Source organism: Halictus rubicundus, chromosome 4 (assembly GCF_050948215.1).
Source record: "Halictus rubicundus isolate RS-2024b chromosome 4, iyHalRubi1_principal, whole genome shotgun sequence".
NCBI classification, from domain to species: domain Eukaryota; kingdom Metazoa; phylum Arthropoda; class Insecta; order Hymenoptera; family Halictidae; genus Halictus; species Halictus rubicundus.
This window is the reverse complement of record NC_135152.1, coordinates 20,407,257-20,421,025: the sequence shown is the minus strand read 5'-3', so window position 1 is coordinate 20,421,025 and position 13,769 is coordinate 20,407,257. Positions and strand designations below refer to the sequence as shown.

The window sequence follows — 13,769 nt, the reverse complement described above, 5'->3', positions numbered from 1 at the left end:
CTATAATCAATTCAATAATTTTCAATTTTCGTAGGAAAACTTTAGGAACGCGGAAACGAAGAAAACCTAATTTTCAGTGACCTTTGTAGATCCGAAATAAATCAAAATCGTACAAAACTTTATCGTACTAAGTGTTACAGCATTTTTGAAAATTTTCAGAAACCATAAATGCATAAAGATCCGCAGTCTAGCGGTCACCAGCAACGAGACATGAACGCATCAACAATATTCTAATTAAATTAATTGTACAGGGTGTCAAAAACTTATATGTCACGGCCACTCCCCGCAAAATTGACCTTGACCTTGAAAATCAAGGTCAAAAAAACAAAAATTTTTTTTTAATCGTGTTCTACTGGTCATAAGGATCAACTTTGCGAAAGAAACCATGGATCGCATCTCAACAGTTCTCTTAAAAAATGATGTTGCATTTCTTATCATTTGTGCAGCTACTTTATTTGCAAATTTTTTACATGCAGCGCCAACATATAAGTAAATAGCGTACTATCATACAGCGGGTACCATCAGTAAGCTATCTCGTTGGGTATAAAATTGTCATAATCATGATACTCCTATTTCCCTAACTGCAGAATGAAAGAAAGAAGCTGCCAAAAATTATAAGAAATGGAACATCATTTTTTAGAGAACGGTTGCGATGCGACCCATGGTTTCTTTCACAAAGTTGATCCTTATGACCAGTAGAAACAAAAAAAAATTGTTGTTTTTTGACCTTGATTGTCAAGGTCAAGGTCAATTTTTCGGGGAGTATTTTATGTCACCAAATCGTAGGTGTAGAATCACGCTATGGTGGCCGTGACATATAATTTTTCGACACCCTGTACAAGAGGTCGAAGCGTATTCGGTGGATAGCGATTGAAGCATTTGTGCTTCTAACGTGGAGACGCACTCTCTTCAAAGAACTTCCACGGGGACAAAGTGATAGCATCTGAGCATAATTTCGATACCGAACGCAACAGTGTTTCCGGTTAGTTCCGCGCCACCTGTGCGCCTTGATTAGGCCCGAATCTGCCGAAAGGATCGAAAACTTCACGCTTCCAGGCTCGTCTACACAGATCGTCAAAGATCTACGGGACGGAAGAGCGTTCCGTCCGTAAGATCGAAGGGGTCGATATCGAAAGCGAAGCGAGTCGGGCTCTGCGCGTACTTGGAGGCGAGAGAAAGAAAAAACGGAACGGAGAACAAAAGGAGCAAGGAAGCCGACGGGGATTAGCAAGAATGACAGAACGCGAGGTGGGTACAGCGTGTCAAATTTGTGCGGCGGTAGGTGGCGTGTCTGAGAGGAAAAAAAGAAGGGAGGAAGAGCAAGAGAGAGCGAGAGAGAGAGAGGGGGGGGGTAAAAATTCCGCCGATTAAATGAGCAGCCGGACCACTGTCACTACAATGGATAAATGGTACCTTTTGTGGAGGCCGGCGTCTCTCCTTGGCCGCTCCTCTCCCGCCCACGAGAGAACGAAGGAGGAAACGAGGGTAGAAACACGCCGGTGAAAGGAGAGAGAGAGAGAGAGAGAGAGAGAGAAAAAAGAAGAAGCGACAGAACGCAGGAGGGGGGGCAGCGTGCAACCCTCGGTTTATACCTGAAGCGACCCTTGAAATCTGTTCTGGGAAGAGTTCACGAGGTGCACTGGCACACAAACCCCGGTGTGCACGCACACACGTGGGACAACACGTGAACGGCGTGGGCCTGTGTGCACATCGCCGGTGCCTTCAGTCGCCCGCAGCTCGCCGTTCAATGCACTTCCTGTGGAAGAGTGGTTCCAGGCGATTTTCTTATTTTCGAGAGTGGCCCTCTTCCACGGCTTTTCGCACGGTTCTCCCTTTTCGTGGAATCGCACCATCGGACGCGACACTTCCTCCCGACACTGTCACGCCCGCGCTTCTCACCCCCTGCCGCCCCTAAACCTGTGTTTCAATTTTCATCCACGTAACGGAGACGCTCGAGTGCTTTCCATTGTGCTTCCGTCGCGCGAAACCATTGTGCGATCCTCGGTTCAATTTCGGAAAAGATCTGCTGCCTCGCGTTGGTGCTTTAATTTCGATCCTTGCTCGATAAGTGTCGCGTCGAGCACGGCGTTCACTTTCGTAGAGTTAAAAACATTGGAGACGTTAAAACTTTCGTCGTAAATCCGGTGCGAAAGTTTATTGTGTGTTCCACGGTTCAGTTTCGGAAAAGATCTGCAACCTCACCTGGGTGCTTTAATTTCGATCCTTGCGCGGATCCTTACTCGATAAGTGTCGCGTCGAGCACAGTGTTCACTTTCGTAGAGTTAAAAACATTGGCGTCGTTAAAACTTTCGTCGTAAATCCGGTGCGAAAGTTTATTGTGTGTTCCACGGTTCAGTTTCGGAAAAGATCTGCAGCCTCGCCTTGGTGCTTTAATTTCGATTCTTGCGCCTACTCGATAAGTGTCGCGTCAAGCACGGCGTTCAACTTTCGTAGAGTTAAAAACATTGGCGACGTTGAAACTTTGGTCGTACATTCTGTGCGAAAGTTTATTGTGTGTTCCACGGTTCAGTTTCGGAAAAGATCTGCAACCTCGCCTTGGTGCTCTAATTTCGATCCTTGCGCCTGCTCGATAAGTGTCGCGTCAAACACGGCATTCACTTTCGTAGAGGAGTTAAAAACATTAGCAACGTTAAAACTTTGGTCGTAAATTCTGTGCGAAAGTTATTTATTGTGTGTTCCACGGTTCAGTTTCGGAAAAGATCTGCAACCTCACCTGGGTGCTTTAATTTCGATCCTTGCGCGGATCCTTACTCGATAAGTGTCGCGTCGAGCACAGTGTTCACTTTCGTAGAGTTAAAAACATTGGCGTCGTTAAAACTTTCGTCGTAAATCCGGTGCGAAAGTTTATTGTGTGTTCCACGGTTCAGTTTCGGAAAAGATCTGCAGCCTCGCCTTGGTGCTTTAATTTCGATTCTTGCGCCTACTCGATAAGTGTCGCGTCAAGCACGGCGTTCACTTTCGTAGAGTTAAAAACATTGGCGACGTTAAATTTTGGTCGTAAATTCTGTGCGAAAGGTTCTTGTGTGTTCCACGGTTCAGTTTCGGAAAAGATCTGCAACCTCGCCTTGGTGCTCTAATTTCGATCCTTGCGCCTGCTCGATAAGTGTCGCGTCAAACACGGCGTTCACTTTCGTAGAGGAGTTAAAAACATTAGCAACGTTAAAACTTTGGTCGTAAATTCTGTGCGAAAGTTATTTATTGTGTGTTCCACGGTTTATCCTTGCGGGGAGCTTCACCGTAGGACATCGGCGCGGTGATTTCTCGCGTGAGAGCTACACGATAAGTGTCGCGCGCGGTTTAAGTTAAAGAGGAGCTGAAGACTTTAGCCGTTCACGCTCGTAAACGTTTCTTCCGCAAGTTCGCGTAGAAGGTGACTCGAACGCGTTTATCGCGTGATCCGCGGCGAAACCTTCCCAAGAAGACCTGCAGACTATACTCCGTTTCCGGTCTTAAATGTTCAATTGCGACTGCTGCGTGAAAGTTGCTCGTTTGTTGCGTAATCCGGTGTCCATCTCCAGGCAGCCTTGAACTTTGGTGTTTCTGTGAAAAATTCGTGCCAAGTGGCAGGCGGAGACTCTAATGTTTAAATTTCAACTAGAAGAGACACTACAGCGTATTTATACTTTCTACCGTGTGCTGTCGACGGTGTATCTTCGATTTGCTTTGTTCCGGTGACGGCGAGGGAGCAAGGTGCGTGTACGTGATCGTCTTCTCGGATCAACAAGTGAGGGTTCCCGGTTCGGGCGCAAGCGGCAGGGACCTTTATCGTGGAATAAATTCTAATGCAGGAAGGTTTCCATGAATATCGTGACGCCGACAGTGGCTGTGTAGCTCTTCGAACGACGAGGGGAAAACACATGGCCGTGGTTAGGCGTCCGAAGGTTTCCAGTCGTCCGCGGACCGTCACTCGACGCGTTTCCTGTCTAAAAGTGGTCGCAAGTGGTTCTTCGTGTGCATAATCATTTTCGTGGCTCTCGACGTGTTAAATCGAGCGACGCCGTGCCGTGTCGTGCAGTGCAGTGCAGTGCAGTGCCGTGCCACGGAACAAGTTTTCTTTCCCCGGGTGGTTTTCATCGCCGATAATCAGCCCCGGTTTCGTCGTTCGTTTTGCCCGCCGCGAACTTCGTCGTTCGCGTCCAGGAGGAACGGGCCGTTTACGCGTGTTTTTCAAGCTTGAAGGTTCTACTCGACAAAAAAACCGAAACAGGACAAAAGCACATCCCGAGGGAGTGGAAATGTTGTTCGAGCGAGCGACAACGAGCCGCGCTGGATAAAAGCTCTTCCGGGGGAGGGAAAAACTCGATCAAAATCGCCCCTATGATGTGGTACGTGACGCTACGCGATGTTTTCCCGTTCGTTTGACACGGAATAAACGAGCCGACGCGGAAACATTGTCGGGGAAATGAAAAATCATAACATCTGCTGCACCGCGCGACGTTTTAACCCCTTGCGCTACGGTTTATTTTACGGTTTCGGTGATCAGACCTTTTTTTTTTGTAATTCGTGATTTCCTAAAAAAAGGAGAAAATTTATATCCATTGTATGCGTATGTGTTCTTTCATAGCTGTACGGTAAGAACGCCAAAATAGAATTTTATCTCGGTTTGAAGGAAATTAATAACAGATATATTTATTAGACTCTGTACAGTATCTTCATCGCGATTATGACTCGATATTGTAAGGGGTTAATTTATCGCTCTCGCGTTTATTTTTCGTTTTTAATTTTTCCGGTACGAATTAACCCATTCGCATCGTTAGCGTATATACACGTTCAAATTTGTTGGCCACTCATTATTCGGTAGCTAAAAAATAGAAATGGAGGGTGTTGTTGCAGATGAAAGTAGTAATTCTGATTTTTTCTTATAATGCGTGAAGCATGAAGTTCTTTTACTTGTAGTCATTTTTGTACTTAAATATAATTAAAAACAAAGGTTGGTGATAAAGGCCTCCTTTTCATATTTCCTTATTATGCAAATGGGTTTACAGTCGAATAAGGAAGGAAGAGTCATTCGTAAATATTTTATTATTTGCGGATTTTATGCATTTATGACAAAAATTGGTAAGCACGATTTAAAGTAATGGACATATTAAAAAGATTTAAGGGCGCCAGCTTACTAAAATAATTAAAAAAAGAGGGGAATTTTTATTTCGTTCCTGTGTCCTGCAGTCGATGCAAATATTTTTTATTTTGCACAAAGATCCGCAGTCCAGCGCGGAGTATCAAAGGCAGGATGGTTCGGTTTAAACAGAAATGTCATTTACAATTAAACAATACATACAAATATATATTTTCTTCTGTACTAATATGCGGTACAAAAATTCCGCTAAATTTATCCAAGCGACGTGCAATTAACTGAAAACTTAAATTATTCCCGTCGAGTGGAAAATAATGGTGCTACGGTGAATTGGAGTACTGCGAAAGCAAGTTTCGGTAAAGAAAACTTTTTCATTATTAACGTTACAGAAACAATCGACTTCCAGCTCCTAACTTCCGCGGGTGAACCCAATTAATTAAGGATCTATTTGTTTAACGAAACTTCGCGACTATCGATCGCCTTTGCAGGCTTTGCACTATTTCTGAAGCTGTCTCGCTGACAATGGGACGAACGGTTTCATAATTTTTATATTATTTTGAAGCGACTAAAAATTGCAGCGAAAGGATGCACATGCTATTTCTATATTCTTGAAGAAATTGTGAAGAAGTCAATTTTTCGTTCGCGCTGCAATTCTTTGAAGTTCTCTACTGTTTGAAATTGCATCTACCAATGAGTGCATACGATAAAGGATTTATTTGTTTAACGAAACTTCGCGACTTTCGATCGACTTTCGCAGGCTTTGACTATTTCTGAAGCAGTCTCACTGACAATGGGACGAACGGTTTCATAATTTTTATATTATTTTGAAGCGACTAAAAATTGCAGCGAAAGGATGCACATGCTATTTCTATATTCTTGAAGAAATTGTGAAGAAGTCAATTTTTCGTTCGCGCTGCAATTCTTTGAATTTCTCTACTGTTTGAAATTGCATCTACCAATGAGTGCATACGATAAGTGAACCAATCAAGGATTTATTTGTTTAACAAAACTTCGCTACTTTCGATTGACCTTCGCAGGCTTTGCACTATTTCTGAAGCAGTCTCACTGACAATGGGACGAACTGTTTCATGATTTTTATACTATTTTGGAGCGGCTAAAAATTGCGGCGAAAGGACGCACATGCTATTTCTATATTCTTGAAGAAATTGTGAAGAAGTCAATTTTTCGTTCGCGCTGCAATTCTTTGAATTTCTCTACTGTTTGAAATTGCATCTACCAATGAGTGCACAGGATCGACGGTCTGGCGATAAGTCAACCGCGTTCGGGGAACGCGATACAGTATTGTAGTTCGCGAAATGGTAACCGGAGACCGTCGGCGAAACGATTTCGAAATGTGTTTGCGCTGGGACCGCGGGTTTCCGTTTCCAAAGCGTCTGATTGGCTCCGGGGACGGGCGGTCGTTCCGTGACGGGCTCGTTTTCCGTTATGCAGACCTCTCGGACAAGTCGCCTCGTCAGCTGGTTCGGGACTTGTCCGGGCACAAGGTAAATTACCTTCGTGATCTATCAATTTTACGGCGAGCCTCCCGCGGGGTCGCACCACGAAGGAACGGTGTCAAGTTTCATGCGGCCCGTAAATTATTTTCCGCTCGCGGTCACAATGGTCCATTGATTAAACCGGTAATTGAATCGATCGGTGCTCCTCGGACGCGTTTAATCGTGCCTCGATTAAACCGAACCTGGGCGTGCACCGTCGTCGGACGCTGGCTGTCGTGTAACACGAACGTTCGCATTGTCTCGGACAATTTCTTGTTAAGCTTCTTTCCCCTAGTCTCGCGAGCGAGAATGATTTACGCGAGACACGGCATCGGCCGGCAATTATTCGAACAACTTTGTGGAGAAAGCATCGTATCGGATGATTGCAAAAGTTCCTGGCACATTTTCAGAGTCCTCGAGAGACCCTCGAGGAAAAACCACCCGGTTCTTGTGAAAAAGAAATCCAGCGGTTCGTGGAAAAATAATGTATGAAACGGCGGATCTTTATGCGAAATAAAAATTTTCCTAGTCGGTCGTGAGAAATGAAAGTCCGATGAGACTGTGTTTCTTCTCTGACAAGATAACATATTTCGATTCTTCCGATGTCTGCGCTGGTTTGTTCTACACTCGTGCATTTAAAATCGACGGTGCAACGATCATATAATTATTTATACTGAAACTGTTATTTTAAAATGTAGCCGGTTTTAATTTCAAAACGGGCACGAACTTTTACAACCGTCCAGTACTTGAAGAATAACACCGGTTTACGTCGCGAGCTTGTAAAATGGTGTGCGACATTGCTTAGGTTCAAAAGTATTTCCTCATTCTCGTTTAACACCTTGACTGCCGCGTTAATCGTACGTGGATGACGGATACGTTGTAAAGTAACGTGAAATACAGTGATTTCTTTGTATATGTCGCCGAGGCCTGTACGATAAACGTCGCAGAATTGTCCTCATGAAGGGCAACGAGGCTCGAGCAAACATAACACGGCTCGAGTATGTCTCCTGGACGATACACGTCACTCCTGTCGTTGACATATATCGAGAATTCACTGTAGTCGCTTTTAACACTACGGGACCTGTCAAAATGGCGGGTTCTACATTCTTCAATTTACAATTGTTGTGATTGTAAAAATGCATTTACAGGAAATTTATTTAACATATATTATGGTAAAAGCTGCTACCATAAATCTGGCTGAATGTATTCTTGATATTTTCATAAACTAATCCAAACTCGCCATGTTTAGTGCTGCCATTTAATGCAAAAATATCGAATGATGTTACATGTTACAATGATTAGACTATAGGTTCGCGATAAGGTAGAGTGACCACATTACCGACAAAAATAGGCGAAAAATGGTTTTACGTGGGCTCAACTTTTCGTCCTTGAATAAGAATATTTTTCGCTGGGAAAGGGCTCGTTCGATAGAGGAAGGTTCAATCTAGCGCGCACTGGTCACAAGCTGACGAGCTTATGCTGATATTTGGTAATATAAGCGTTCGAAGTAGGCCGAAAATTGACGATGCGCGTGCCGTGGAATCCAAGCATTTTTCTGCCATTGGATGAGTTTTCTGGATGAAATCGAGAGCAGCGCTCGCTAGAAAATATCTCCCGCTACAAATTCAGCTAGATTTTGTCTCGATTCTCTGCGAAATAAAGTCGAAAAACTTGAAGCACTGGCGTCAGAATTCATAATATCGATAATACAGAGCAAAATACGTGACAAGTTTAGTCACAGACTTAGGATCCGTCGGATCAAGATCAAGACGGATCCCAAGTCAGTGTCCGAAGGCCGTGAACGGAAATTATACAGCAGTTACCGACCTGCTGACAGTGAAAAAGTCACGTGACTATCCCGGGGGCCCTTAAAGTGAGTTATTTTGAAGAGTATGTACTTCTCGGGCAATCAATTTCCGGAAACGACTTTCTCTGACGGCTCGTACCCGCGTTTTCGTGGTCGGAGCGCCGGTTCGTTGAATCGGTGGTCAGCGAACCGCGCGGCAGAAATGAGGCTGGCGATAAAAATCTGAAATATCTGGTAATAATGTCTCGTCCTGTTGTTGTGTGTGTGCGCAGTCGACAGTGGTCGGGGGACGAGGAGGACGAGGGGACAACCGGTCACGTAACAACCGAGCATCCTCTGGCGGAGGCGACGATCCCCTTGGTCTCCCATTCGCGTCTCCAAGAACAGCCCTCGAACCTGAGTGGCAATATCGTGACCGCTTCCGGCGGGCAGAATCCTCCCCGGTCGAGCACGCAGAGCCAGCAAGAAAGCGTTCTGCAGAAATTCAGGAAGAGCTTCTCCTTGAGATTCCACAAAAAGGGCAGCAAGGAGAGCAACGAGAGCGAGTGTCCGCCGGACGATAACGACGGTTCCGGGCCCCTCGACGAGGAGGAGGAACGCGAACAGACGATCGTCGCCGAGCAAACACCTCAGCACAAGGAGGACACCAGCAACGACCAAAAATTCCGGTCAGTCGAACACCTCGCCGAACCGCTCCATAGTGTCGCGAATGGCCATTCTAGCTGGGAAAAAATCATCAGTCAGTCCCATAAGTGTTCGTGCGCTCTTAAAAATCGCATAACTCTGTCAATATTCGACTATACTACTTGAATTTTGGATCACTACATAAAGTGAAAAAATTTTTTTTACAAAAATTGCGATTGGTCGAAAGTGCAGAGAGAATACTGAAAGTTGTGTTTTGCAACTTTTTGATGTGGACTTGCATTGAAAATTTCGAAAGTACGATTTGTAGATGAATTATACATGTTTTGAGAATTTCATCAAAATCGGTGAACGTTGCAATGAGCTGCACATGTTCGAAAATGATCACACAAGGGCGAAACTCCCTGAGAAGGCCAAAATTCTGCGACTTTCGCCCTTAAGGGGGCCGGCATGGTTTGAAATCCATATACGTTTGCAAGGGTCAAAATCTAGACAAACTGCCGCTTCAATATTGCAATGAGCAGTTTAGAAGTGGTCAATTGTGTTTCCTAAAAGTCGAATCTACGTCTGTATGGAGCCCAAATTGCGAATTTCTACCTCATCGTGGAGTAATTTGTAATATTCGGCAGAAAATTCGAATTCTGAAGCAAGTATGACGTCACAATATGGCTGCCGCTGAGAGATTCTCTTAATTTCGAGAGATTTAGTGTTCGTATCGAAAAAAAGTTAATTTTTAATATAAGCCCGCATAAAAAAGTTGCAAAATACAACTTTTAGTATTTTCTCTGCAATTTCGACCAATTACAATTTTAATCAAACATTTTCTCACGTTATGTAGCGATCCAATTGTTCTAACTTCTCCAAAAAATTCATGTAGTATAGTTCAATATTGACAAAGTTATGCGATTTTTAAGAGCGTACGAATACTTATGGGACTGACTGTAGATCGCTTCATGTTTCATTTCAAACCGATTGAAATTTTCTGTTGGGTCATGAAATGAGATTCAACGTACGTAGAACCTTTAAAAATAACATTTACATTGAAAAATATTATATAAATTATAGATTTAAAAATATAATATTAACACTAGGTTTACGGAGCACTAAAAGTGAATATTTTGCATCGCTTCATAAAAATAACAAGAACGTGCTACCCAAAATTTTAACAATATTTTTAAAGTAATATATACCCAAAGAAATAAATTTGCTAAATAATTTCTCATCTATGCATCCTTACAATCTTAATATTTTTAAATTAAAAATATTAAAACCCGGCATTTTGACGGGTTCCGTAAACCTACTGTTAAATAAGTGTAACAATAATATTTAAATATAACAATATACAAATAATTCTTCGCTAATATCGCTGTCGCTGTCAACTAACAATAAGTTACTTATGGGATTAGACGGAAGTTCTTGTTAAAAGTAGATGGCATGACTTTTTTCCACCTAAAATGGCCATTCGCGACTTTCTCGCGAATTTCTAATTTCCGAACGTGAATTCTCCGTTTCCAGATTCGGCCCCCTTGTCTGGAGAAGCAGCAAGGAGAGGAAAAAGGGTAGCAAGGCTGCCAGAAACGCGAAGTGCAACAGCGGGGACAGCGGAATACAAATCGAGGTGAGAGATCCCGTGGGAATCAACGTTTCCCGCGATGTGATCCCTAAGTTTACTCTAGCAGGAAGTTTAAGAACGCAGGATAGATCGCAGTCGATCGATAGACGAAACTGTGTAATGTTTTAATCTTTTTCAAGGTGAATCGTCCGCAAACGATTGCTGGAACCACGCGCTATATAGCCGATTCGTGCTTCGATACTCTCGGCCGTGTCGATTGTCTTTTCTATTCGTCAGACGAATTTCCTGTTCCTAGAATTTTTGAGCATTCAAATTATCACCAGCTTTAGACTGTAATCCTGCAGAGATTGTTAACGTATCTTGTGACTTTGAATGGATAAAAGAACCGTTACAGGCCAGTATCTCTCAGAGAAAATTGGATATCGACGAATCTTTCTTGGAACTTTTACCATTGCTGGGAACATATTGTTCGAAGCGTTTTTGCCGTTTCGTGAAAACACCGCGTCAACAAGATAAAAAGAAAAACATGTTTTACGGTCGATATATCTTTACGTGCCTTTTCGTTACGTCGCAGCTTTTTTTCTCGCGTGTCTTACATTTCATTCTCGTGTAGTCTCGAAAGTTATCGCAGCCGCAGAAATAACTTATTGCTAAAAAGCGAAGTTACTCGTTGGTCAGACTGTTACACGTAGGTGAACTCGCCATTATGTTCACTGTAACGTAAAATATTACGAATGACCAGAAAAAACATTTAAAAAAAAACTTTTTCAATTTGCAAGATATGTGTTCGGTGGAAGACGCTGTTAACACGTCAACCACATATCATTCCCAGAGATTCTTACAAAATCAGAGTAATTTAATTAATGAAAGCGAAACTAGAAACTTTAAATGTACTATAGGGGATGTCGTTTCGGTTTATCTGGATATGTCGCAATAAAAATAAATGTCTAAACCTGGTCAAAAATCACTGTCAGTCGTATGTGACTGACATGGCGGTTAACGTGTTAATTTCTGAGAATGTTGAAAGTTCCACGTTGGTTTCTTGGTATCCCTTTTCATATTAGCCAGGGGGGTACAGGTACCCAAAAACTCGGACAGGGTTCTCGAATCCCGAAAGTTTGTTTGCATAATAATTATACTTGGACATTAAAACTTAATCTGAGAAATCCTTAACGTAGCTCGCGAATTAATTTTGCGGGTCTCGGGTACCCGCGCAGCCCCACTACAGTGATTTCTCTATATATGTCGCCAAGGCCTGGGTAATAAAGGTCGCGGAATTATCCCCACTACCGCGGAGTATGCCCCGTGAGAGGTCTCGGACACAGAGGAGTGTAAACATATAATAGCATAGCTAGGGTATGTCTCCTGGAGGATACGCGACATTGTTGTTGACATGTATCGAGAATTCACTGTGTCAACAAATGGACAGATACACTGGCTTCTAACGGTTCGCGCGTCTCGTCCTGCGGGCCCGACTAGCTCCCGCGAATTCTCTCGTATCGGAGTGTCGTCTCGGATACCGAAGGACTCTGGCGACAAAAGTGCGAAATAATGAAATGAATTGTGAACGATATAGATGGTATCTGGTGGAGCATTGACTGGGGGCGGTGGTGGTGGAATGATGGGGGGCGGTGATAGCTCCGAGTCCCACGACACGGATGTCCAAGACGAGACCGACAGCCCTCCAGCGCTTCGTAGGCGAGTCGCCGACAAATCACGACCCCAGTCCGAGCTCATCAACCAGATACTGATCGACAAGTTTAAGGTAAAGACTGTCGTTCTTTGCCCCCACTCGAATCCCGCTACGCGCAGTGTTCATTGTTGCCCATTAACACCGCCGGTAACACGCATCAGTCACATCGGAGAACCTCATCGTCGCTTTACCTGTGTAAATTAACATTGTCGATGGAGCTCAACGCAAGACAAAGGAAAAGCATCTTGCCGTTCAACGCGAACATCTACCCGAGAACTCGAATTGTATACCGATCAGAGAAACTGCTGACATTCAGATTTTGCAGCTCTCAAGTCGATTTGTCATTAATCCTTCAGGGACGACGACCGAGTTTCTTTTTGCTCGGTTAAGGGCGTATCACTTGTCCAGGTGTTGTACAATAATTTATTGGAGATTAAGACTTCTTAATATTGTCCCCAGCTATCCCCAAATCCTAGACATTTTGTCGCACCCACGAGTTTGTATACTCAGTTTGGAAATACAGTGATTTCTCTATATATGTCGCCGAGGTCTGGGCGATAAACGTCGCGGAATTATCCCCACTACCGCGGGTATACCCCGCGAGGGGCCGCGAAGGTCGAGAGGTTAGACCCGTGTTGTTGACATATATCGAGAGTTCACTGTGCTCGTTTCAGACAGTACGGTGCACAGAGGTCGTCTCCGAAGGACTATACTTACGCATTTCTGATAAAAATTGACTAGCTGAAGGTTACATTCTTCGCAATTTCGTTAAAACAAATAAAACTCGTGTAGATCATTTTCATCTTGCCTTAAAAATCCGCAAGCCTTTCCACGAGACTCTAAACGAATTTTTCATCGGCTAGAAACGCGTTCATCTGGATTTGCCGAATGGTTGACCGACGCGAAATGCTTTTCCATTGTCGGGGGACTAATTCACCGCAAAGAAAGCTAATCGAATCTGGTAACGGTGATGAAGAATCGGTCCCAAGGAACGAACGCTTCTGCTTGCGACGCGTACGTGACGGCGATTCATTCACGGTATTATAAATCATCGGTTCGAGAGCGTTCGGGCTCGTGTTGTCCCACGGTGGGTGTTTCGTCTTTGAATTCGAGCGGTGATTCGCGCGCGCCACGCTACCGGCGATGATTTATAATTGCCGTTAAGAGCGTCACACATTTGTAATCATTATCAAGCCGCACGTATGACTGTTTCCTTCGGCAACAATAACTCGCATTACTCACGTTTGTATACGGTTTAGCCACGGTTGTACAGATCACTGGCAGTTTCTGATAGGCGACCAGAGAACATGTACAGGGTGGTTCACCTAACTCGAGCATCTGTAATATCTCGCTTGTATTTCATGATAGAAAGAAAAATGTCAGAGGAAAACGTTGGTTGCTTCGGAGGGGCAAATATTATAAATATTGTAAATGCATGGTGCTGAATCATTGATCGCAAACTC

At 43.8% G+C, this 13,769-nt stretch overlaps 1 protein-coding gene across 1 annotated transcript in view; it reads left to right on the top strand.

Annotated features, from left to right (window-relative positions):
* Window positions 1–13,769, top strand: part of Rhogef3 (Rho guanine nucleotide exchange factor 3) — a 255,046-nt gene that overhangs the window by 229,646 nt on the left and 11,631 nt on the right. Inside the window, exons 10-12 of the mRNA XM_076787374.1 lie at window positions 8,671–9,066; window positions 10,556–10,658; window positions 12,190–12,378. Of these exons, the coding sequence (XP_076643489.1) occupies window positions 8,671–9,066; window positions 10,556–10,658; window positions 12,190–12,378 (688 nt within the window). The remainder of the gene's footprint in view (window positions 1–8,670; window positions 9,067–10,555; window positions 10,659–12,189; window positions 12,379–13,769) is intronic.